The sequence below is a fragment of the Patella vulgata genome, chromosome 5, assembly GCF_932274485.2.
Source record: "Patella vulgata chromosome 5, xgPatVulg1.2, whole genome shotgun sequence".
NCBI lineage: Eukaryota > Metazoa > Mollusca > Gastropoda > Patellidae > Patella > Patella vulgata.
Genome location: NC_065883.2, coordinates 11,737,318 through 11,762,668, shown reverse-complemented (window position 1 = coordinate 11,762,668; position 25,351 = coordinate 11,737,318). Strand labels below are relative to the sequence as shown.

Here is a 25,351-nt window from a genome sequence, read left to right as displayed (position 1 = left end):
CTTACACACACACACACACAGAGGCATTTTTCGATTCGCCATGTTCTTCAAAATTATTAAATATTGTGTTTGTGCGAAATGTCAATGGTACTAAAAGACGCCTAGTGGAATATGATGAGCTGGAGAGGAAAGTTGTATGCCTACCCCACAATGATGGCTTTGTTTTAATACCACTGCTTCATGGTCCTGAAAAAAGTTGACTTTTCTACGGAAGGTGGGAACTAATTTTTTGAAGGCCATTTTTTATGACTTTTATAAATTTCATACAGGAACCAAAAATACCAAGTTCATTCAAATCCTTCAAGGCATGAGAAAGTTATGGCCGGACACGACATGTACAGGTAGTCGTACTGACGGAGACGCGACGTAATTTCAGTATCTCCCTTCCGAGTAAACTAAAACATATTTTGAAATTTCATGAGCGGATCCAGTGGGCGGTGGTGCTCAAGCTACACATTTTTTTTTTTTAAAAAAAAACAACTTTTTATGAGAAATGTGTCTCGGCCGTGTTCTTTAGCCTTTATCGTCAGATGGTGCGACAGAATGGACACTCAAAGCGCGAGATAATGATATAGACATGTGTGATATCACAATTAATTCTTTGCATCAATAAAATTGAATCACAAGGTCATCGCATTAATTTATAATAAAAATTGACGTCAAACCTGATGTTGCATTTCTCTGTTTAAAAAGCTGAATGTGTGTGTATCATGACGATAATCACGATGTACTTCTTAAAAGATTTCAAGGGAGGGATACATTGTCTAAGGAACCTGGCAAATCCCCTCCTGCAAATATTGTTGTTGGACACGCCCCTGAATTACTCCAGAATCTATAACTACTTAAGGAATAAAAATAGAAGTGTATCGTAAAGAATAATCATGTTTCAGAAAATATAATCATTTGTCCTTTTGGTCTGTCTTTTATCTTGATTGCAATACAAACTTATATCACTTCTGCATTTAAGATTAACTTTGATCTTTACCTATTTGTTATTCAGGCCACACTATGGCTTGGGTGAGAGCTGTGTGGATGGAGAAGGGAGAGGCGATGGAGGACGTGATGCCCAGTACATGGATTCAGGGGAAAGAGGTATTGTGGCCGCGCAGTTCGAACAGTAGCCGTCTTATTAAAGAGAGACAGAACCCTGGGCAATCTTGGTACAGATTCCCACTTACTAAAATTAAATATTCATCAGGTACCATGATAAAAATTACCTAAGTAACAATTATATCCCAGGTTTTAACGCAGAATCTGTCAAAAATGTGATTCCTGTATCTCCCCCCCGTGTTCGATCGCTGTGTTTGCCGAGAAAGTTTATCAGGGCAACGTATAGTCGTTCGGATGGGACGAAAAACCGAGGTCCTTTGTATACATGGACGTGCACGTGAACGTGAACGATTCCTTTGCAGTTTGAATTCGATGTACAATGTGGAATATGTCCCGTATTCAATAGACAAACAGTAGGGCGTTAAATCCATTTCATTTTATTTCATTTTGTAACCATTTCATTTAACATATTATAATTTTATACGAGCAGATGACATCGTCGAGTGTCAAGAGCACATATTAACAGAAACCGACCAAGAAAATAATGAAGCACACAGCAAAATAAAAAGGCTAACAACTCGGGAAGACGGTTTTGTATATACAAGTAAGCTGAAACTCTAGTGTTCTATGCCCGTCTTCATTAGCCCAGGTTAGGAGCAGAACAGTAGGACGTTAAACCCCATTTCATTTCCACATACACAGTTGCGAGTTAAAATAATAATAGAACTTACCTTCGGCACGAACCAAAAAACCAATATGGAGTCCCAGAAGCATCAGAAGCATCTTAATTAAAATGTATTATAGTTTGTATTGTGTTATTAAATCTCGATCTACGTCGTTAACCAATACAACTGTACCCGAGATCATACGTCAATTTCTATAGATAAGCGCATTGCAATTCCTGTTTTAGGCCCGTATTATGCACTGAATTTGTGTAGCAAACGCTGCACACTACACAATATACTTTAATCACCATTTTCTGTGCTTTGTTTTATTATTTCGATTGAAAAACACGGGATGTAAAAACCGTGACATTTAGGCGCGGGAGAGACATCTCGTTTACAGTCCATTATACATTTTGTATAGTACTTGACGGACGCAAACGCCTTCTCTTGCTTTCCCAACCCGTGTGTTCAGCAACATGAAAGTAGACCAGTATTGCCTATTTATTACACCAATTATAAAACAAATAAATGATCGATGTCGAACACCGCCGATTGGGATCCGACGAAATGTTTTAATCCGCAATCAATGCAGTACAAATTCGCCGTGTTCAATGACAAGAAAGTGAAAATGTTTTATTATACTTAAAAGTCATCGAATTTCGGGCCCTTTATTTTACTGACAAGCAAAATATTTTCTTCCAAATAACATTGTGAAAGTTCCGCTTTCACTTTCTCTCGGGATTTTGAATGTTACTTTTTACCTAAATTGCTGCCGGGAACAGGGAATGTCAGGCAATGTCATGACCTTGACTCAGGGTTCAACCCCAAAACTGACCTTGCGGGAGCGGGTCACGACTTTGACCTTGACATTTATTAGCGAAAGTCTGGGTGGTACATGAAGTTTGGGACTTTTTCGATCCCAAGGTCAAGGGTCAGGTCAAAGGTCAAGGCCCCATTCGAAAGGTCTGTGAGTTGCCTATCCATGGTCATGACCTTTGATTTCCCGCGCAGACCCGGGGCCCCACCATGTGCCCGCGAGCATCCGACTCAGTAGATATTTTGGTGACCTTGACCCTTTCAGATGACCTTGACCTACCGGGGTCATGTGGACCGAGATGACATTTTGGAAGGTCAAGGTCCAGTGGTCCTGACTTTATTAGATGGGCCCCTAGGGTTCAAAAACCAAAATACTTCCCGGGCCCCTAGCGGGTCAAGGTCACGACTTTTGGTTGGCGATTTTAAAAAATGAAGAACAAATGTTGGGTCAGTCTACCGGGTCACCAAATCTCGGGGCGATCGGAAGACATTTTTTGGGCAAATTTCCCTAGAAAGTGAAATAGCTGAGCATTGAAGCGGTGTGGTCTAAGGGCAGATAACTCGCCCATCCCAATTCGGATCTGACGATCTTGAGGTCGTGACTATTTAAAGTAAATTGACCCCTGGGAGTCTCGTGGTGACCTTGGTTTGACAATCAGAGGTCAAGGTTCGAACTGCTATATATGGCGTTTCGATAACGTTATGACAACGTTGTGACAACGTTTTAACAACGTTGTGACAACAACCTGTATATGACGTTTTGACAACGTTGTGACAACAACCTGTATAATAATGACGTTTTGATATCGTTTTGAAGACGTTGTGACAACGTTTTGATAACGTTGTGACAACGTTGTGAAAACAACCTGTATATGACGTTTTGATAACGTTGTGACAACGTTGTGAAAACAACCTGTATATGACGTTTGAATAACGTTTTGATGACGTTGTGACAACAACCTGTGTATGACGTTTTGATAACGTTTTGAAGACGTTGTTACGACGCTGTGACAACGTTGTGACAACGTTGTAACAACGCCGTGACAACAACATATATATGACGTTTTGATAACGTTGTGACAACAACCTGTATAATAATGACGTTTTGATATCGTTTTGAAGACGTTGTGACAACGTTGTGACAACGTTGTAAAAACGCCGTGACAACAACCTGTATATGACGTTTTGATAACGTTGTGACAACGTTGTGAAAACAACCTGTATATGACGTTTGAATAACGTTTTGATGACGTTGTGACAACAACCTGTGTATGACGTTTTGATAACGTTTTGAAGACGTTGTTACAACGCTGTGACAACGTTGTGACAACGTTGTAACAACGCCGTGACAACAACATATATATGACGTTTTGATAACGTTGTGACAACAACCTGTATAATAATGACGTTTTGATATCGTTTTGAAGACGTTGTGACAACGTTGTGACAACGTTGTAAAAACGCCGTGACAACAACCTGTATATGACGTTTTGATAACGTTGTGACAACGTTGTGAAAACAACCTGTATATGACGTTTGAATAACGTTTTGATGACGTTGTGACAACAACCTGTGTATGACGTTTTGATAACGTTTTGAAGACGTTGTTACAACGCTGTGACAACGTTGTGACAACGTTGTAACAACGCTGTGACAACAACATATATATGACGTTTTGATAACGTTGTGACAACAACCTGTATAATAATGACGTTTTGATATCGTTTTGAAGACGTTGTGACAACGTTGTGACAACGTTGTAAAAACGCCGTGACAACAACCTGTATATGACGTTTTGATAACGTTGTGACAACGTTGTGAAAACAACCTGTATATGACGTTTGAATAACGTTTTGATGACGTTGTGACAACGTTGTGCTAACAACCTGTATATGACGTTTTGATAACGTTTTGAAGACGTTGTTACAACGCTGTGGCAACGTTGTAACAACGTTGTAACAACGCCGTGACAACAACCTGTATATGACGTTTTGATAACGTTGTGACAACGTTGTGACAACAACCTGTATATGACGTTAGAATAACGTTTTGATGATGTTGTGACAACGTTGTGACAACAACCTGTATATGACGTTTTGATAACGTTTTGATGACGTTGTGACAACGTTGTCACAACGTTGTGTCAACAACCTGTATATGACGTAAATACAACGTCGAATATTGGTCGAAAACACGTTGTACAACGTCACGACCAATATTGACGTTGTCACAATGTTGTAACAACGTTGCGTGCCCGCTGGGAGGCCTATCACAGTAATGGCCTACATTGGTCAAAAAAAGTAATAACAAATATCACTATTCTTTTATGTCTATAAATATTGAAATTATAGGCTAGGCCTAAAATAAAAACAGGTCACATTTCCATAAGCTGGGATACGTAAGTTCGATCCTTTCAGGGTTTGGGTTTTTTTTCTTTTGGAAACCGATTGACTCTTTTTGTTCACTTGTTGGCGACCCCTAGCTTGGTGGTTTACGAAAGGTAACATATTCCCTTAAAATCGGAGAAATTTGGGGAAATTATCTTGCATGGTTTTTAATTGAGATAAACAGTTTCCCGAATTGCCACTGGTTGGGCATATGATCAGCCTATGATTATATAGCGTCTAAACTGGATTGAAAGGCGCATAGACTTTCGGATGGGACGAGAAACCAAGGACCAATGTATTCCACTGAAAGAATATTAAAGATCTCCCGACAGATGGAAACCGAAATAAGAGAATTAAGGTAATAACTGACAGGGCCAAATTGCCATGCGTGACATACGTCTGGTTTCATTTTCCCGGTTGGAACAGAAAAGTAAAGCTTTAAAGTTCATCACATATTTCTACTCTGTATATGCCATGGTTTGTTCTGTCTGGAAGCCGGGGTGACACATTTGGTAAGGTGTGGAGGTTCACGAGGATTTTCCAACACGATTTTCCATCGTCAGTGCACTGCGGGGGGGGGGGGGGTAAGAAACTGTCTAGTCGTTCGGATGGTACCAAAAACCTAGGTCACGTGTAAAGGAACTCTTGTAGCAGTTGGAATTCGAAATATGCGTAGGCCCGAGGCCGTAGCACATTGTATGACATATGTCCTTTTACATTATCCCGGTTGTTGTAGAAAAGTAGGAGATTAAATAAATCCCAATTGAGTTCATTTATCTTCACGATGTCTCCTCACTATGTTTGGCATCAGGTCCCGGGTTCGATGTTGGTGTTGACCTAAAGGGTTGCCATGAATTTTCAGTCTGCCTTATCGTTGCCAGTTGGACAGGACGTAAAAGGAAAAGGTCTTCAGGTGAGAAGAAAAAATTAGGTTCCACTTTCAAAACGGTAAAAATGCCCTGACAGTTGTAAACTGAAATAAGAGGTTAACATGCAGCCCCTACAAGGCCTAAAAATCGCGTGAAAATATAATATTCGTAGAATATTTCTCTGAATGATAGAGACCAGTGAAAAGAGTTTCTCTCGACATACTCACTAGAGACCCCCCCCCCCCCTTCACCCAACTACCGAATAAAAACCAAAATAATTTTTAAGGGCAATTCTACTCTTGACGAAATCATATACAAAGGCTATTGTAAAGTAAAGTTTCCCTAAACCATTTCATGATATTAAAAAAAAAAACAATTGTAACTTTTCCAAAGTTCCCTGATTACGGTACGTCAAGTGACGACATATTACCACAATCGATAATTGATTAACGAAATTGATAAGTGCAGGAAACAGCACTGCACGCAAAAGCGGGGCGGAGTCCACCGATGTTGTCACCATACAGGGTACATAATATCGACAAAGATAAACCAATCTTATCTATTTGAGTACACTGTAAATAAGGAGGATTATTTATGTTGGTAAGTTGTTTTTCTTAAATATAATAGGCTCCATATAGGCTAAGATAGAATTTTAATTAAAATACCCGAAGATTTGGTGGAAACGTTACAACATTTATAACAGAAATGTCGTAGGTTTATCCCATGATGCTTTCTACTATTGTCATTATTCTTATGTAATGACATTTTAATACGTGACCGACTGATCATTATCTCGTGATAAAACGACAACAAAAAGATTACTATAAATACATGTATATAACAAATTTACACCTATATAGTGTTCTACATAATGTTCAATTCATAATAAATATAGGGGTGTATATTCAAACTTAGCCCTGAAATGAAATGAAAGGGCTTAAACGCCCTACTTTCCTGAATCAACCGGGCTAATGAAGACGGCCAGTGTGCTATAAATAAAATGTGACCCGACCGATATGGGTTCTTTAACGTGCACGTCAACGTGTTACAGCCTACACGGAACCTTGATTTGTGGTCCAATCCGAACTACCCGACGCCGTTCCTTTTCGGGCTCTCCGTCCTACCCCGCTGACAAGGGAAAACCACCCCGAGGAACTTTCTTAAGACCCGGACATGCTGGTTGATGAGCCAGAGCCTCACCCACTGAGCCACCATGGCCCCTAAACTAAGGCCCTTCAAGTGCCAAACGAAGTCCTTCAAGTGCCAAACAAAGTCCTTCAAGAGCCAAGAAACGATTACCAAAATTTGAACCTCGTCGTTATAAACAACGGTATTCTAAATTTTCGATCGACCTAAAACGACCTGTCACACTGAAAAGGTTAAAAAAAGCAAAATGAAGGGATGCTCTTTCAGCCCACGTACACACAAAAAAAAAATCCCCGAGTCCCCGAGCACTAAAACAGCAACCATCTGTATTATAGATAATGAACTGATTGTGTGGAAATCGTTTAAGAATTATTAACTTTATTTATCAAGGTGATAGAATGAAATGAAGCGGAGTTCAAAGTCCTTTTCTGCTCTTCACTGAAAAATTCCAAATGTCAAGGGTTCTTTTACCTAGGTTTTCGTCCCATCCGAACGATGGCGTATGTCCGTCTTCATCGGGCCAATACGGCCGGCCGGGTGGTAGGATGACATGAAATGGGGTTTAACGTCCAACTTTTCTCCATTAACCGGGCTCATGAATGAAGACGGGTGGAAAGTTTGTCCACCCAGCAACGTTTCCGCTAACTCTCCGCCGAATTCAAACTGTCAAGGGTTCTTTTATAGCGAGTAGTCGTTCGGATGGGACGAAAGCCAGGGTAAAAGAGAGAGAGAGAGAGAGAGAACTGGGGTTTAACGTCCTCTCGACACAAACTAGGTCATTTCGGGACTAACATATGGTTTAATTTTATTTCAATAATTCGCTTGCGCGTAGAGGTCTTTAGCAGTGGGAGGAAACCGGAGGACCCGGAGAAAACCCACGAGGTTGGACAGGCGACCCTACTCCTTGTCACGTACAACCGGGGATTCGAAACCACGCCAGTTGACTCAATGACAGGTCTATGATACAGCACGCACGTGCTAACCATTTGACCACCCAACCCACCACAGGGTAAAAGAATACGTTACAGATGGTATTCAATTAAAATAGGGGGAACAGCCAGTCCGGCGTATATCAGTCTTCATTATCCCGGTTGATTCAGAACAGTAGGACAGGGCCGTAACTAGCTCAGAGCAACAAGGTGAGCGGGAAGTGTTCTCAAGGGGGCTGAATTATTGACGGACAATGTATATATATTTTTTTTATGGCGAAAATCTTTTCACAGGGGGGGGGGGGGCGAAACTTTTTGCAGCCCCCCGCCCTCTAGTTACGGGCCTGGTTAAACCCCATTCTATTTCATTTGTTCCTTTAAATCTTTATAACCGTCAATGTGGTGTTTGTTTTTGTTTTCAAGATCACTGACACCAATATATAGCAAAGTAATGATGCGGTTAACAGTTCTGGTATTTTTGCTGTCACATCAAATCTTCACCAATGGGGATAAAGACGTTACGACAATGCAAATACCAAAGCCAACAGCTACACCCAATGTGCCACCTTCTTCAAAGTTAACATCTACGCCAGCAGCAAACACTATAACTTCGCAAGCAACGATAGATACGCCAGCGCCAAAAACTTCGCAAACAGTGACATCTACGCCAGCAGCAAACACTGCAACTTCGCAAGCAACGACAGATACGCCAGCGCCAAAAACTTCGCAAACTGTGACATCTACGCCAGCAGCAAACTCTACAACTTCACTACCAACGACAGCTACAACTTCACTGCCAACGACAGCTACGCCAGTAGCAAAAACTACAACTTCGCTAACAACGTCAGCTACACCAGCACCAAACAGTACAACTTCACAACAAACGACAGCTACGCAACCGCCAGCAACTTCGCAAACAGTGACATCTACGTCAGCAGCAAACGATACAGCTTCACTACCAACGACAGCTACGCCAGTAGCAAACACTACAATTTCGCAACCAACGACAGCTACACCAGCACCAAACAGTACAACTTCACAACAAACGATAGCTACGCCACCGCCAGCAACTTCGCAAACAGTGACATCTACGCCAGCAGCAAAGACTACAACTTTGCAACCAACGCCAGCTAAGCACACTTCCACTTCGCAACGAGTAACATCTACGCCAGTACCAAACCCATCAACAGTGCCACCAGTGAGATCTACGCCAGCACCAAAAACTTCAACATCTCAGCCAGTGACATCTACATCAGCATCAGATACTTCAACTTTGCAACCAGTCACATCTACTTCAGCACCAATAACTTCAACTTCTCAACAAGTTACATCCACGCCAGCACCAATAACTTCAGCTTCGCCCCGAGCCACCTCTACGCCAGCACAAACCTCTTCAGCTTTGCCTCCTGCGACATCTACGCTAGCACCAAACCCATCAACTTCGCATCCAGTGACATCTACGCCAGCACCAACTCCTTCAGCTTCGCATTCAGCCACCTCTGTGTCAGCACCAACCTCTCCAGCTTCGCATCCAGCGACATCCACGTCAGCACCAACTTCTCCAGGACCATCATCAGAAGCATCTCCAGCAAGTTCTGGTTCCTCGGGTAATTCAGGTAGGACAATTATCTTACTGGGTGCACAACCCAGTCTAATATATACTAAAGAGATTATGACACACAGTTCGAATTCAAGAAGTATAACGGACTGTAAAAATCTGCATCACGGTTCATAATTGGCTATTATCAATTCTACGCCAGCACCAACCCCTTCAGCTTCGCCCCAACCACCTCTTTGCCAGTACCAACCCCCTCAGCTTCGCATCCAGGGACATCTAGACAAACATCACCACCATCGTCAGCATCTCCAACACGTTCTAGTTCTTCGGGTAATTGAGGTAGGCTAAAAATTTTATTGAGTGCACACAACCCAGTGTGTGCGAGGGGTGATTGATAAGTAAGAAATTCAAATCAAATGCATTTATTTTTCAACATAGTCTCTCTTCAATGTAATATACTTCTGCCATCGGTGTTGCAGGGCCTTTATTCCAGTTCCGTAGAAGTCTTTGTCTTGGGTGTGTAGAAACTCAATGACGTCATCGTCAGACGGGAAATGCCTACCGGAAAGGCATTTCTTCAGAGCAGGAAACAGATAGAAGTCTGAGGGAGCTAAATCAGGAGAGTAGGGTGGATGCTGAAGAAGTTGAAAACCACAGTCATGGATTGCTGACATGGCAACAGCTGATTTGTGCATTTGCGCATTGTCCTGGTGGAAAATCACACCTTTGGTCAGCTTTCCTCGTCTTTTGGTCTTAATTTCTTGCCTCAACTGCCAAATAAGTGCTGCACAGCATCTACCGTTAATTGTTTGACCCTTTTGGGGGTAATCCACCATGAGAACACCCTCAGAATTCCAGAATACTGAGGCCATCGCCTTTCCTGCCGATGAAACAGTCTTTGCCTTCTTTGGGGTCGGCGACGTCACATGTTTCCACTGTTTTGACTGCTCTTTTGTTTCTGGCTGAAAGTGGTGGACCCAGGTGTTACATAATCACAGATGTTATAGACGATTCCTGTCACCTTGACAGTGAAAGGGATTTTAATATCAATATATCAACCTGTCCGACCCCTGGAGTTCTTGGTAGCATTCCTTATGTGATTATGTAATCTTAACTTGTTGTTGGCATGTTTTATTTAAACTTTCTTTGTCTGATTGTATCGAATGTTAAACCTGATATGATACATGATACATTAGCCAGATACCTAATAAGATCCTTTGTTTGGAAGGGTTTATAAACCCAGATAACAAACGAATCGACAGTGAGTTCCGGCCAGGACACGAGAGCGCAGGCCACGGTCGCCTTAGCACGAGACGAGACGGAACGAGGGAGAGCGTCTTGGAGTTGACACATTTGTGCCAAGCTAGGACATACAATACAAGTTAGTTCTGGATGTCTTTAACATTACGATGTTTGTACTTGATATGCAAGAAGCAAAGAATGAAAGTATTAGAAGATGTTTAACTAGTCTTGTCATCTGAACTTGATAGAAAGCAATACTGTAACATAAGTTTCATCCATAGTAACAATTTGTTTTAGGCTAGCTTCTCTTCTGACATGATGTGTCTTGAACGCTTTTGATCAGGCGTCAAAAGCTTTGGCACCCATCGTGCTGAAACCTTTGTCATTTCCAAAGCTTCAGTGATAATAGAATGAACTCTCTTCTGGCTAATACCAACTACCCCAGCTATGAATCGTTCAGTAGCTCGCCGGTCATTCATTATCAGATCATGGATTTTTTGTACCATTTCAGGTGTTGACACAGTTTTTGGTCGACCAGGGCGTGGTTCGTCTTCAATGCTGTCTCGGCCAAGCTTGAATTCAGCTGACCACCTTTTAATTGTGGCATATGAAGGAGCATCATCTCCTAATGTCTCAACTATATCATCATGTATGGCTTTCGGTGTTAGACCCTTTTATGCAGATACTTAATCACAGCTCTCGCCTCGATATGGTCCATTTTCTGATAACAACAGACACTACTTGATTGTTATGGCCTGTCACAACCAAACAGTTTAACCGAATGTGATGAAAGTTTGTGACAGAGCCCGAGGAATATAATAGTGCACGTGCAAAACGTGGTATCATTGTGTTGCACGGTTTTCCAATCGAGGCTCACTATATACTTATCAATCACTCCTCGTACATACATGTAGTAAAGAGATTATATCACGCAGTTTGAACTCATAAAATATAGCCGACTGTAAAAATCTCAAATATCATGGAAATATAACCTTTGTATAAAAAGAAAGCGTGACACGTAGACAGCGGGCAAGCAAAATTACGGTAATTGAAGAGCCAAAACTCTGGAAGCAAAATAGCGATTGCGTTCAGATTCAAATTTATCTACACATAAGAATCATTATCTTTGAGTTTAAAAAGAATAGTCAAAAATTGTGGCATCTCGAGAACAGACAAGGCCATTAAATTCAATCCCAGTTGTCGCCTACCCTTAAGTATCATTATCCAAAGGCTTGAAAAAGATTCTTCAAATAATTTGGGCTTTAGAAACTGATAGCGGAAAGCAAAATTGGGCTAATAGGGTCATAATTCCTGAACCAAAACTGCGATTCGATTACGCCCAAATTTACCCCCAATCGTCTATTCATAAGAACTACTTATCTTGAAGTTTAAAACAGATTCGTCAACATGTGTGGCCTCTAGGGAGCGAACAAGCAGAATTACTCTAATTAAAGGGCCAGATCTCCGGAACGAAAAAAAAGACCATTGCTCACAATTGTTTACACCCTACAGTTTGAAACAGATTCTTAAAAAAAAATGTGAACTCCAGAGACTGAACAAGCAGAATAACGCTTATTAAAGGGCTATAAATTCAGAACCCCCCAAAAAAGAAAAAAAAGCGCTTGCGCTCAATTTCAATCCCAATTGTCGTTTATCCCCTACGAACTATTATCCTATAGCTTGAAAAAAAAAATCCTAGAGAATTGTGGCATTTTGCTAGCGGACAAGCAAAATTATGCAAATTAAAGAGCCATCAGCCATAACCCTGGAACAAAAATAGCGATTGCGCTCATCCTCAAATTTTTGTCTCTAGATGGACCGACATGACAGCTATATACGCATATTACGTGCGTATGTTTCTTTTTTTTTATTGTGACCCCCTACCCCCACCCCATACTAACTAATTCTCATACATTTCCATACGATATTTATTTAGCCCAATTTGTCCTTCGAATACAAAGGGGGTGGGGTGGTTTAACGCGTGTACGTTTGGTAATAAGGTCTGGCACTGAGTCAAGCGGCGTGGTTTCGATTCCCCCAACTGTACGTGACAAGGAGTAGGGTCACTGGTCCAACCCTCGTGGGTCTTCTCTGAGTCCTACACCCCCCCCCCCTTCTAAAGACACATACGCGCAAGCGAATTATTGAAATAAAACTGAACCATATGTTACTCCCAAAATTAATTAAGTTTGTGTCGAGTGAACGTTACTCCCCATTTCCCCCCCTCTCTCTCTCTCTCTCTCTCTCTCTCTTTCAGATAATACCAAAATCGTTGTACCGGTTGTCGTGACATGTGTTGCGTTATTCTTCGTATCAACCATCGTTGTTATCATAGTTCTAAGAAGACGAAGAAGTGCACTCTTATAGTAAGTTATCGAACCAACTATGTATAATAAAATAAAATGGGGTTCAACCTCTTACTTTTCGGCACCAATCGGTCTAATAAAGACGGACAGTGCGTTATAGAACAATTTATTTTGCCACGACTGACACCGAATTCCGACTATCAAGGGATCTTTTTCGTGCACATCAACGTGTACAAGGCCCCACCACAACTACTAGACGATGTTCCTTGTCCCTGTTCCTGCATAAACCAATTCAGTGTGTCGTGATGGAAATTTAGCCCGAACAGCGCCATTTCCGTCTACTCTTTGTCCCATCCGAAGGACTATACGCTCTTCCTTGCAAGGCCCTCCTTCATACATCACTGACAAGGGAACAGGTGAGTATGGCACGGGCTCACGAGCAAGAAAATCCCGGATTCGATTATGTGATTTTCCAAGTAAGGTGCTCGGGCTATAAAATCTAGTACGTTGACCCGGCTACCCTAACCCTAACCCAACCCTAACCCTAACCCTGGAAGTCAAAAGTAGCCGGATTAACGTACTGCGCCTAAAATCTTCTACTTTTCCCATCTTTACACTGTTGGCTGATCCAATCGTCTGCATCGGGATACCTGTGCACTGTAGCCAAATATGGAAAGGGGTAATTGGAAATGATTCTGGGTGGTTTAGAGGCTATTTGGAATCAAATGTACTTATAAATAAAGAAAGTGGGTTAAAATAGACAGTGTAACAATTAAAGTGGTAAGATTTATAAAATGCCCCCCCCCCCAAAAAAAAAATATAATACCCCCCCCCCCCCGAAAAAAAAGAAAATCAGCCACAATTTTTTTTCTCTCTTTCATTATTTTTCTTTTCCAACCTCTTACAGTCGTTTCCAGATGAGACGCCTGATTGCAGATGATGATGACCGGATATTGTTTGGGGAGACTGATAACTTTGTTAATGGTGGATCCGAGTTTTAGTAATCCACTTTACAGAAAACTGACTGTCTGTTGATTAAATACCATGGAACGGAACAATATTGTAAACAAGGGTGCCTTTTACTCTACAGGTTATTTAGTTCTTGTGTTAACGACTGGATTAAGACAGGCGCCTTAGGGGCTGCAGCTCCGGGGCTCAGTCAGCTAAAGGGCATCGAGAGATTAAGTTGAAGGAGCTAAGTCTCTAACTCAATATTTTCCATAATTCGAAATTGAAAACACGAATTAGAATTCAATATTAATCAAGTTCAATCAATATTGATGCTGTTATCTTGTCGTGAAACTATAGAATCCTAATATCCAATATTTCTAACACAATTAACATTTTATAATCCGTACACGAGACGTCTACCATATGGTTTCGGGTGCCATTTTGTAATGAACAAATAAAAACATATCCCACGACACAATGTTTAGGGGGGTTGGGATGGCCTAGTGGTCTAGAGTGTCACGCTTCGACCTCTAGTTGGCCGGTCACCTCTGGCTTGCGGCTGTGGTTTCGATCCCAGGTGTGAGCGTATGTGGCTTGGAGATAGGGGCGCCTTCTCAACCTCGTGGGTTTACTCCGGGTACTCCGATTTCCTCCCACAGCAAAGACCCCTGCGCGTGCGCTAAGATCATTAAAATGAACTTGTCTGCGATATCACCTTCGGTGGAAGCGGACGTTAAACGCTAAGAACAACAACACAATGTTTAAGTAATAAGTTAAGGCTGATTCACGAACGGCAAAATAATAATTTAAAAAATGTGTAGAATGCACTAAGTAGGCGTAAACAAATGCCTTTTAATTTGAACTGTTCACGTATTTCACCGAACATAATTGACTAGAAATTACAACGTAGTTTTCAAAAATTGCATATAAATCACTTAACATATATTCATATTACATTAATATGTGCTTTTAGAATCATTTTTGTTCTATTTCTTTGTTACAAAAATAGAGTCATAGGCCCTTTAAATGTTATTTCATTGGAACGGAACACTTTCCGTAGTCCGGGGACATAATATAAAATCTTAATCCGACTCTGGTGTTTCCTTTTTTCAAATAAAGACATTTTGCATTAACGCCTGAAGTATTAATTATGGATAACCCATAAATTAGTGGGGTTTTCTTTTACAAATATTTCCTAATCAAAACATTATAAATGGACGTGTTTTAATAGACTAAACATCATCTTTTAATGTGTAAAGTTTCAAGTGCAATTTGTGTGTACACACAATTCAATTACATTTATACATGTTTCAGTTTGCGTATGTTTAAATTTGTGTGTACATGTTTAAATTTGTGTGTACATGTTTCAATTGGTGTGTACATGTACTTGGTGTATACATGTTTCAATTGGTGTGTATATATTGCACCTGTACATGGTTATGTTTGTGTATATGTTTGTGCACATCATGTTCAAATTTGTGTGTACATGTTTCAATTAATGCTCAGTTTGTACATTTCCATGTTATTTTATATATTTAAATGCTTTTATATTAGCTTAAATAAAGATATAATAAAACAACCGAATATTCAGAATTTAAAAACATATTGTAGGTTCGTGTCCGGTGGAGGGGGGGGGTGGGCTTGCTCGGACAGAGCATTTTTTCTCATTGAAATAACGTTAAAGAAAAAACTAATGGTCGAAGCATTGCCGACGTTTTGGCCTCGCTCCACGCTGTTCAGCTGTAATTGTGTATCAGTGTGTCTGACATTATAGATAATCCCCCAGAAATCCCGTCAAATCCCCCGCTGCTCAAATCCCTGGACATGCCCCTGATTTTGTAAAATGTTTTTAATCCGTTTCACATCTTTCATACACATAAAGACTACAAAAAACATTTTCCATTTTATTAAATAGACGCAGAATAACTTCTTCTCAAAATTGTAGAATCAAACTTTGTGTTTTCGAATAAAATCGTCGATTTAGGAATTAAAATTTCGGTCAATGAGCTTGGTGTCTGTTCTCAAGAGCGGTGGTGGTGGTGTGGGAGGGCGGTGGTGGTGGTGGTGGTGTGGGAGGGCGGGGGGATCTTTTGCTTTAACGCGTGCGCTTGAAAACATAAGGTTTGTCATTGACTCAAGTGACGTGCTTTCCATTCCCCGCTTATACGTGTCAGTTAGTATGGTCGCCTGTCCAATCTCATGTGTTTTATTGAAATAAAAATGTCCAACCTCGTGGGTTTTCTCCGGGTCCTCCGGTTTCCTCCCACTGCCGAAGACCCCTACGCGCAAGCGAATTATTGAAATAAAATTAAACCATATGTTAGTCCCGAAATGACCTAGTCTGTGTCGAGTGGACGTTAAACCCCATTTCTCTCTCTCTCTCTGAAATAAAAATTAAACCATGTTAGTCCAGAAATGACCTAGTCTATGTCGAGTGGACGTTAAACCGTATTTCTCTCCCTGTGTTTTCGAGCGTAGCTATATATATAAGTCAGCGTAACTTTCGTATGGTATATCAAGTGACGTCAACTTTCCACATCCGCTTACCTATTAATTAAAGAAAAGGGGGCGGAGCATACCGATGTTGTCACATATAGGCCACAAACAATATCCTGTTAAGATAAAGATCGTACGGACTACTTTCGACAAAGACAAACCAGTGTTATCTATTTGGGAAAATAAGAAGACTTATTTATGTTTGGTAAGTTGTTTTCCTAAAGTTTACCAGACTCCTTATATAGGACAGAATAGCCGAAGATTTGGTGAAAACTTTACAAAATTTATAACAGAAATATCGTAGATTTATCCCATGAGCCTTTCTACTATTGATATTATCTTGTCTACTGACATTTTAATACGTGACTGACGGATCATTATCTCGTGACTCTAAACAACAACTAAAAAGTTTCTATATATATAACAAATGACATCTCGTGATACGTGTAGTTGTAATTCGAAATAAGAGTAAGTCGTGGCGCCGCTGTCCTCAGATAACAAACCTCATCTCTCAACCCCCCGTCACGTCAGTATATCTCAACGTTTTTAGCTACGTTCTCGTACGGGGATCACGTGGCTAAGTGGGTAAGACGCTGGCTCGCTAGCCTGGAGGTCGGGTGTTCGATCCCTGCATTGGCCGAGAAAGTTCATCCAGATTTTCCGGCGTGGTTTCCCCTTGTCAGTGATACAGGACGGAGGGCCTGACAAGGACAGCTGTCTAGTCGTTCGGATGGGACGAAAAACCGAGGTTCCGTGTACACATTGGCGTGCACGTAAAAGATCCCTTGGAAGTTGGAATTTGATATTTCATTTACGTTCTCGTAGCTACTGTCCTCATAGCACTGTATGGCGTGTGCCCGGATTACTTTTATAACCCGGTCGGTGCAAAAATGTAGAACGGTTAAACCCCCATGCCATTTCATTTCATTTCACCTATATCATTTTATATGTTTATTTCATGATCCTAATAAATATTGTGGTGTTTATTCACATCAAGTCCTGAAATGAAATAAAATGGGTATTAAAGGCTCAATACCACTCTTGCTGTAACTGAATAATATGTCCCAATCTTTAATCTGGTCAACAAATTGTACTGTTTTACAATATTCCAATTAATTGGTGATATAAATTTCATCTTAACACACCTAATTTAAAAAATTGGAAAAATTCAACTAAATTATTTGAAAAGCCTGACGTAAAGCTTTTCAAATGTGACTTGGATTTAAAAATATTTTTGAACCCTCTGGACAAGTAAAATAAGATTTAATGGATAATTTACACAGCAGGTAAGACACTAACACATCTAGTACTTAGAATAAGGCTATTTTTTTATTTTCTGGAGCTGTCAAGCCAGCAAGAGTGTTATTGTCCCTTTAATGTCCTACTTTTTATGCACCAAACGGCCTATTGAAGATTGACACGCCATGCAGCGTGCTAGGAGGACAATTTGGAATCGTATTCTATCAAGGGGTCTTTTACGGGCACGCCAACGTGTGCACATGACCTTAATTTTTGGTCCCATCCGAACGATTAGACTATGTTCCTTGTCTGGCCCTCCGTCCTACGCCACTGACAAGGGGAATCCCCGCCGGAAAATCCCGAAGAATCGTCTCGATCCCCGGACCTCCTGGTTAGTGAGCCAATGCCAATACGGCCGGGTGGTAGGATGACATGAAATGGTGTTTAACGTCCCACTCTTCTGTATTAATCGGGCTCATGAAGACAGACATTCGCCATGCAGTTAGGGAACTGTCAAGAGTTCTTTTATAGCGAATAGTCGTTCGGATGGGACGAAAACCTAGGTAAAAGACAGTTGGTATTCAATTATGAGTAGGCCGAGAAACCACTGCCCGGGCAATATTCACCACTATACATGGCGTATGTCCTTCATTATCCCAGTCGGTGCAGAACAGTATTAACCGGACTCATGAAGACGGACATACGCCATGCAGTCAGGGAATGTTTGCCCACACAGCGAAGTTTCCGCTAACTCTTCGCCAAATTCCAACTTCAAGGGGTCTTTTGTAGCGAATAGTCGTTCGGATGGGACGAAAACCCAGGTAAAAGAACCCGTGACAGTATTCAGTAGGTGGAAAAGCGACTGTCCGGTCTATGCCAGTCTTCATTAACCCGGTTGGTGCAGAACAGTAGGACGTTAAACCCCATTCTATTTCATTAGTTCCTTTAAATCTTTGTAACCGTCAATGACTGGTTTTTTTTACAAGGTCACTGACATCAATATAGCAAAGTAATAATGCGGTTAACAGTTTTGGTGTCATTGCTGTCACTTCAAATCTTCACCAATGGAGATAGTGGCGTGGATCAAATGCACCAGACAGGAAATTCTTCGCATCCAGCACCAAACTCATCAACTTTGCAAGCAGTGACACCTACACCAGCACCAATAAATCCAGCTTCGCAGCCAGTGACATCTACGCCATCACCAAGCCGTTCAACTTCATTTTCAGTGACATCTACACCAACACCAAGCCGTTCAACTTCGCTTCCAGTGACATCTACGCCAGCACCAAAAACTTCAACTTCACAACCAGTGACATCTACACCGTCACCAATCCGTTCAACTTCTCTTCCAGTGACATCTACGCCAGCACCAAAAACTTCGCAACCAGTGACATCTACGCCAGCACCATTCACTTCAGCTTCACATCCATCTACGTCAGCACCAAACCCTTCAACTTCACAACCAGCGACATTCACGCCAGCACCAACCTCTCCAGCTTTGCATCCAGCTACATCCACGCTAGCACCAAAAACTTCAACTTCGCAACCAGTCACATCTACGCCAGCACCATCCACTTCAGCTTCGCATCCAGTAACATCTACGTCAGCTCCAAAAACTTCAACTTCGCAACCAGGGACATCCACACCAACGCCACCCACTTCAGCTTCGCACCCAGTGACATCTACGTCAGCTCCCAAAACTTCAACTGTACAACCAGTGACGTTTACGTCAGCACCATCCACGTCAGCTTCGCATCCGGTGACATCTACGTCAGCTCCAAATTCTTCAACTGTACAACCAGTGACGTCAACGTCAGCACAAACTCGTTCAACTTTGCATCCAGTGACATCAACGCCAGTACCAACCTCTCCAGCTCCGTCTCCTGTGGCATCTACGCTAGCCCCAAAACCATCAACTTCTCATCCAGTGACATCTACGCCACGACCAACCCCTTCAGCTTCGCAATCCGTCACCTCTATGCCAGCACCAACCTCTCCAGCTTCGCATTCAGCGAAATCCACATCAGTACCAACTTCTCCAGGACCTTCATCAGAAGCATCTCCACCAACACGTTCTGATTCCTCGAGTAATTCAGGTAGGCCAATTATCTTATTGAGTGCACAACCCAGTCTATACACTAAAGAGATTATTGGACGCAGTTCGAATTCAAGAAATATAACGGGCTGTAAAAATCTTCATCACGGTTCAGATACATTATCATATAAAATCATAATTTTTTACTATCGATTCTTGCGTGTGTTGTTTTTGTTGTTGGTGGTGGTATTTATTTATCCCAGTTTCTCTTTCAGATACTACAAAAATAATTGTTCCTGTTGTCGTGACATGTGTTACGTTGTTCTGCATCACGACCATCGTTGTTATCGTAGTTCTAAAAAGACGAAGAAGTGTCCTCTTATTGTAAGTTGACGAACCAAAAATGCGAAATAAAAAATGAAATAGGATTTGACGTATTACTTTTTGTCACCAAAGGAGACGGGCATGTTACTTTTTGTCGCCAATGGAAACGGGCATACGTCATGCAGTGTGCTGTGAGTGAAATTTTGCCCGGACAGCGGCACTGCGACCTTCTCTTATTTCGAATTCCAACTGTCAAGTCAATGGTGAACGTAACTGTGTTTTTAGTCCCGTACGAACAACTACACACTGTCCTTGCCAGACCTCCCCCCTGTCAGTGATGCAGGACGGAGGGCCTGACAAGGACAGCTGTCTAGTCGTTCGGATGGGACGAAAAACTGAGGTCCCGTGTACACATTGGCGTACACGTAAAAGATCCCTTGACAGTTGGAATTCGATATAAGAGTTGGCCGTAGTGCCGCTGTCCGGGCAAAATTTCCCTCATAGCACACTGTGTGGTGTATGCTCGTCTCCATTAGCCCAGTCGGAGAAGAACAGTAAGACATTAAACCCCAATTCATTTCATTCCATTTCCTTGCCAGACCCTACTTATCGTAGTGAATGATACGGAAGTATATTTGGATTGATTTTGGAAAAGATTTGTTTGATAGAAACAGAAGGTCGGTTCAATTAGGCATTGTAACAATTAAATTGGTAAAATTTATGAACTGCCGAGAAAAAAAATCTGTTATATATAACTTAAGGATCTCTCCGTCTCTTTGATTTCTCTTTTCTAATTTATTACAGTCGGTTCCAGATGAGACGTCTGCGTGTAGATAACGATGAAATGATATTAGTTGGAGATGGTGATAACTTTGATGATGGTGGAGACCCGAGTTTCAGCAATCCACTTTACAGAAAATTAACGGTTGATTAAACACCATTAAATGGAACAATATTTAAAACAATAGTGCCTTTTATGATACATTAATTTTACTACTTGTACTAACGGTCGGATTAAGGTAGCGGCTTTGGGGACTGCAATCTGTGGACTTCAGTCTGTCGAAGGGCCTCCAGAGGTTATGCTGGAGGTTATTTCATCGGAACGGGAGATTATTTGAAACAAGAGTGCCTTACATCATACATTTAGTTCGTGTACTAACTGCCGATTAAGGCAGTAGGTTGACGGACTGTAGGCCACCTAATGTTAAATGTTGTTACATTTGTGGATGATTAAGTACCCTTATATGTTAGTGTTTAAAATAGGGTTCTTTTAATATACTGTATATATGTAGTAAACACTGTACGATAAAAAGAGCTCTGTACTGTATACCATGGACTGCCGATGGGTAAAAAGTTTCATTCATACAGATATCGCCCGAGGTAATGGTAATACATGTATGTAGTAGTTATTAGCACACTTTCCGAGGTGTATCGGTGAATATCAGGACAGTTTTGGTCGAGGGGCCCAGCCGAGCCGACCAAAACTGTCCTGATATTCACCGATACACTGAGGAAAGGTGCTAATAAGTTACTTACATCACATTTCTATCGAGTATTGTGAAGCAAAATGTGAAAAATAGTATTTATTATCGAGTCGTTTCAACCGAAAAGTGACAAATACTTTCTGTTCTTTCATTATTTATCCCTTTCTGAGCCTCACGTTACATTTCATGGTAGAATGATTTCGCAGTGGAGAGACGACCTGAGTAGTATTTACACGTGCGTCTTGCTATGATACAATCACGTGTTTGTTTAGACCAGATCGTCAAAACAATGTCTATGGCGTAGAGGACTGCGATATTATTAAATGTAGTGTAAAGGAAATTCGAAATGTGGGTCATTCCTGGTGAAAGTATGCATCGGCGGATGGTTCTTCCGTTGAAATTTATTTGTAATAAAGTTTATGACTTTCTAGGCTTTTTTTTTCATCCTGCTTATTTTCAATGCCTGTGAAGTGTCCAGCAAGAGAACTGCGCCTTCTATCATCACAATTAATTAAAATAATTATTCAATATTCTAATTTATATATTTTGCATATTAATATAAATCAAACCAAATTATGAAATAGATGCCAATTGGTATGTATAATAATTGATTTTTGTAATATGTTGTTATGTTAATTTAATGTCATTGTATATGTTTTTGAACTGCCATGTAGTTCCCCCCATTTTGTTTTGTTACTATGAATTTGACTAGTTGTTTCATGTACATCGGTTAGAGCCTGGTTATCAATTGCGATCTGAGTCGGACTAAACGTCCGCTATTTGTTGCTTGATAGATATCTAAAACGGTATAAAAGTATCCGTGTATCAGAAATGATCAGTACATTTCTGATACACGGATACTTTTAAGCATGTATTGCAATTAAACAGGACAGTTTTATCAAAGGTTGCCATGGCAACGAGTAGAAGTGGGATGTAAATGTACGTACACGTACAAACCCATTTCCTAAACTAAACATTATAAATGGTAGTGTTTCATAAACTATGCTCATCTTTTAATGTGCAATGTTTCAAGTGCAATTTGTGTGTATATACGTGTTTCATTTTTTGTGTGCATGTGTACATATTTCACGGGTACTGTGTGTGTGGTGTACATGTTTAAATTATTTGTGTATACATGTTTAATTTATGTTTATGTACCATGTTTAAAGGAGCTAAGTCGCTAATATTTGGGACCTAGAAATTGACACAAATGGGTCGCAACGCATACAATAATGTAATATGAATGTATATAAATTGATTTACATTCAATCGTTTCTGTTTTACTGTAATTTCTAATCAGTTAGGTTCGGCGAAATACGCCAGTATTCTCAATCGAATTTCAATCTCTAGCGTCTGGTTTTTCCAGTCTACGCCGATATATAGTATTTATTGGGTATGCTCTCCAGATAAGAATATAGCGTCATCGTTTCACATGACTTGTGGAATATGCCTAGACTCGTTTTTCGAGTCCCTTATTACAAGTAGCACTGAAACGCATTATGGTAAACGATTCGTGTACCAAAATTGTAAAATGTTTATTTTGTCTTAAATATTGGATATCAGAAGGCCATCTTTTCCCGGTAAGATCACAACATCAATATTGATTTAAAGCCACAAATAAATCGTGTTTTCAATGTCGAAGATTTTGGATGATATTGAGTTAGAGACTTAGCTACTTTAAATTTGTGTTTATATGTTTCAATCTGAATATGTTTAATGCTCATCTGTTTATAAAGATCAATGTTATCGTGTATGTAGTTAAATGCTTTTATATTAGCTGACATTGAAGGTGTTATTAAACTGAATGAGTAATGTATACAAACCTATCTGAATATTTTAATAGACCTGCTGTGTAATTTGTAATTAATGTATAGCGTGCTACGCGAAGATGTAAATGGTCATTGTACGTAATTTATATAAATGGACACAATAATATATATGTAGTTTATATTATGTCTTTGTGTGCAATGTACACAGGAAGGTGTAAATGGTCGCGGTGTGTTATTTAAATGGGCCTACGAAAAGATATAACGGGCCTAGTGCGTAATTTATATAAATGGGGATAGTGTTTATTTTATATAGACCCACGGGAAGAAGTAAATGGGCACAATTTTTTATTTATATGGGCCTGCTGAAGGAAGTACTAAATATGCACAATGTGTTATTTATATGGGCCTGTGGGAAGAAGTAAATGGACACAATGTGTTATTTATATAGACCTACGGGAAGAAGTAAATGGACAAACTGTGTTTTTATATAGAACTCCGGACACAATGTGTTATTTATATGGGCCTGCGTGAAGATGTAAATGGGCACAATGTGTTATTTATATGGACCTGTGGGAAGAAGTAACTGGGCACAATGTGTTATTTATATGGGCCTGCGGGAAGAAGTAAATGGACACAATGTGTTATTTATATGGCCCTCCGGGAAGATGTAAATGATCATAGCTAGAGTGAACTTCATTGGGAACGATGTTTTAATTTGAAAATAAATATCATATTTTATCATATAAACGTCTGTTCCTGAAATAAAGCGCAATCGCAATTTTATCTATTCATTGTGACTCACGCGTGCACCATGTGCCACCATATATCAGCTTGTAAACTATAAATAATATTTATAATAATTTCAGATAAGTATTTTTAAAGAGACATCAGTTTTTGGGTGTTTTTTTTACAAATCAAATTTTATTTTTGTGCAAACCAAACCACAAAATACTGTATGAGCAATGGGGTGGTTTGTAAGAAAGCGATTTTTATACGTCCACATTTATACATTAACATCAGCTTGCCTCTCCATTTAGTAGGGGGGTTGGATGGCCGAATCGTTAGCGTGTGCGCGCTGTATCATAAGGTCTGTCATTGAGTCAGCTGGCATGGTTTCGATTCCCCGGTTGTTACGTGACAAGGAGTAGGGTCGCCTGTCCAACCTCGTGGGTTTTCTCCGGATCCTCCGGTTTCTTCCCACTCCTAAAGACCCCTACGCTCAAGCGAATTATTGAAATAAAATTGAACCATATGTTAGTCCCGAAATGACCTAGTTTGTGTCGAGTGAACGTTAAACCCCATTTCTCTCTCTCTCTCTCCATTTACTAAAGATGCCACAACATGTTTACCATCCAACCCATGTATTGCGAACACTTGCTGTAGACTATTGGATACTGACATTGTACAAGTCACACAAACCAGTCATTTATAACACCAGTTTATATACAACAGATATACACATTGTAATTAGGATTTTTATTACAAAATTCAAAAACATGTAAAAACTATAATCTTGTATAAATTTGACCAAAAAAATAATATATAACACCCGTATATAACTATGTATTTTTGTATTTTTATTCTTGCGTATATAGATTACTGTATAAAAATTAAAATATAACGTATTGTAAATATATTATTCCAAAATGATAAATAAATACCCCTCCCCCATCCCTTAATAAAGAAAATTCCTCCTCTTCGTATCCCTCTCTATTTCAATAATTTAAAACTAATTCTTTGTCCATTCATCCAAAATCAATCGTGACTGATACTTACAGTAATAATTCATACCGAACAGACAAGATATAGTTTAAATGACATCCAACAAATATAACGGTTAAATTCACACCTAACACAACAAATTCTTATTCATATATATATATATATATATATATATATATATATATATATACATAGTACATTCACACTAAAAACAACCATAACCCATTCATATCTACAAACATACAGTTGAATTCACAATTGAATTGAAACAACTCTCGCACAAACATACAGCAGAATTCATGCTTGATGCAACTCTCTCACAAACATCCTCACAATTCAGTTGAATTCACAGTTGACGCA

The 25,351-nt window shown here is 40.2% G+C and overlaps 2 protein-coding genes across 2 annotated transcripts; both read left to right on the top strand.

The window, feature by feature from the left end:
* Positions 1-6,224: 6,224 nt before the first annotated feature.
* LOC126822230 (mucin-2) lies at positions 6,225-15,419 on the top strand. The gene is made up of 4 exons (XM_050550993.2): positions 6,225-6,387; positions 8,286-9,478; positions 12,920-13,028; positions 13,876-15,419. The coding sequence occupies exons 2-4, from the start codon at positions 8,314-8,316 to the stop codon at positions 13,967-13,969; spliced, it is 1,368 nt and encodes a 455-aa protein (XP_050406950.2). The 5' UTR covers positions 6,225-6,387; positions 8,286-8,313; the 3' UTR covers positions 13,970-15,419.
* A 1,049-nt stretch (positions 15,420-16,468) lies between these two features.
* LOC126822234 (mucin-2) lies at positions 16,469-23,435 on the top strand. Its single transcript, XM_050551000.2, has 4 exons — positions 16,469-16,620; positions 18,641-19,753; positions 19,968-20,076; positions 20,821-23,435. Exons 2-4 carry the CDS (start codon positions 18,670-18,672, stop codon positions 20,948-20,950), a joined length of 1,323 nt encoding a protein of 440 aa, XP_050406957.2. The 5' UTR covers positions 16,469-16,620; positions 18,641-18,669; the 3' UTR covers positions 20,951-23,435.
* Positions 23,436-25,351: the final 1,916 nt, after the last annotated feature.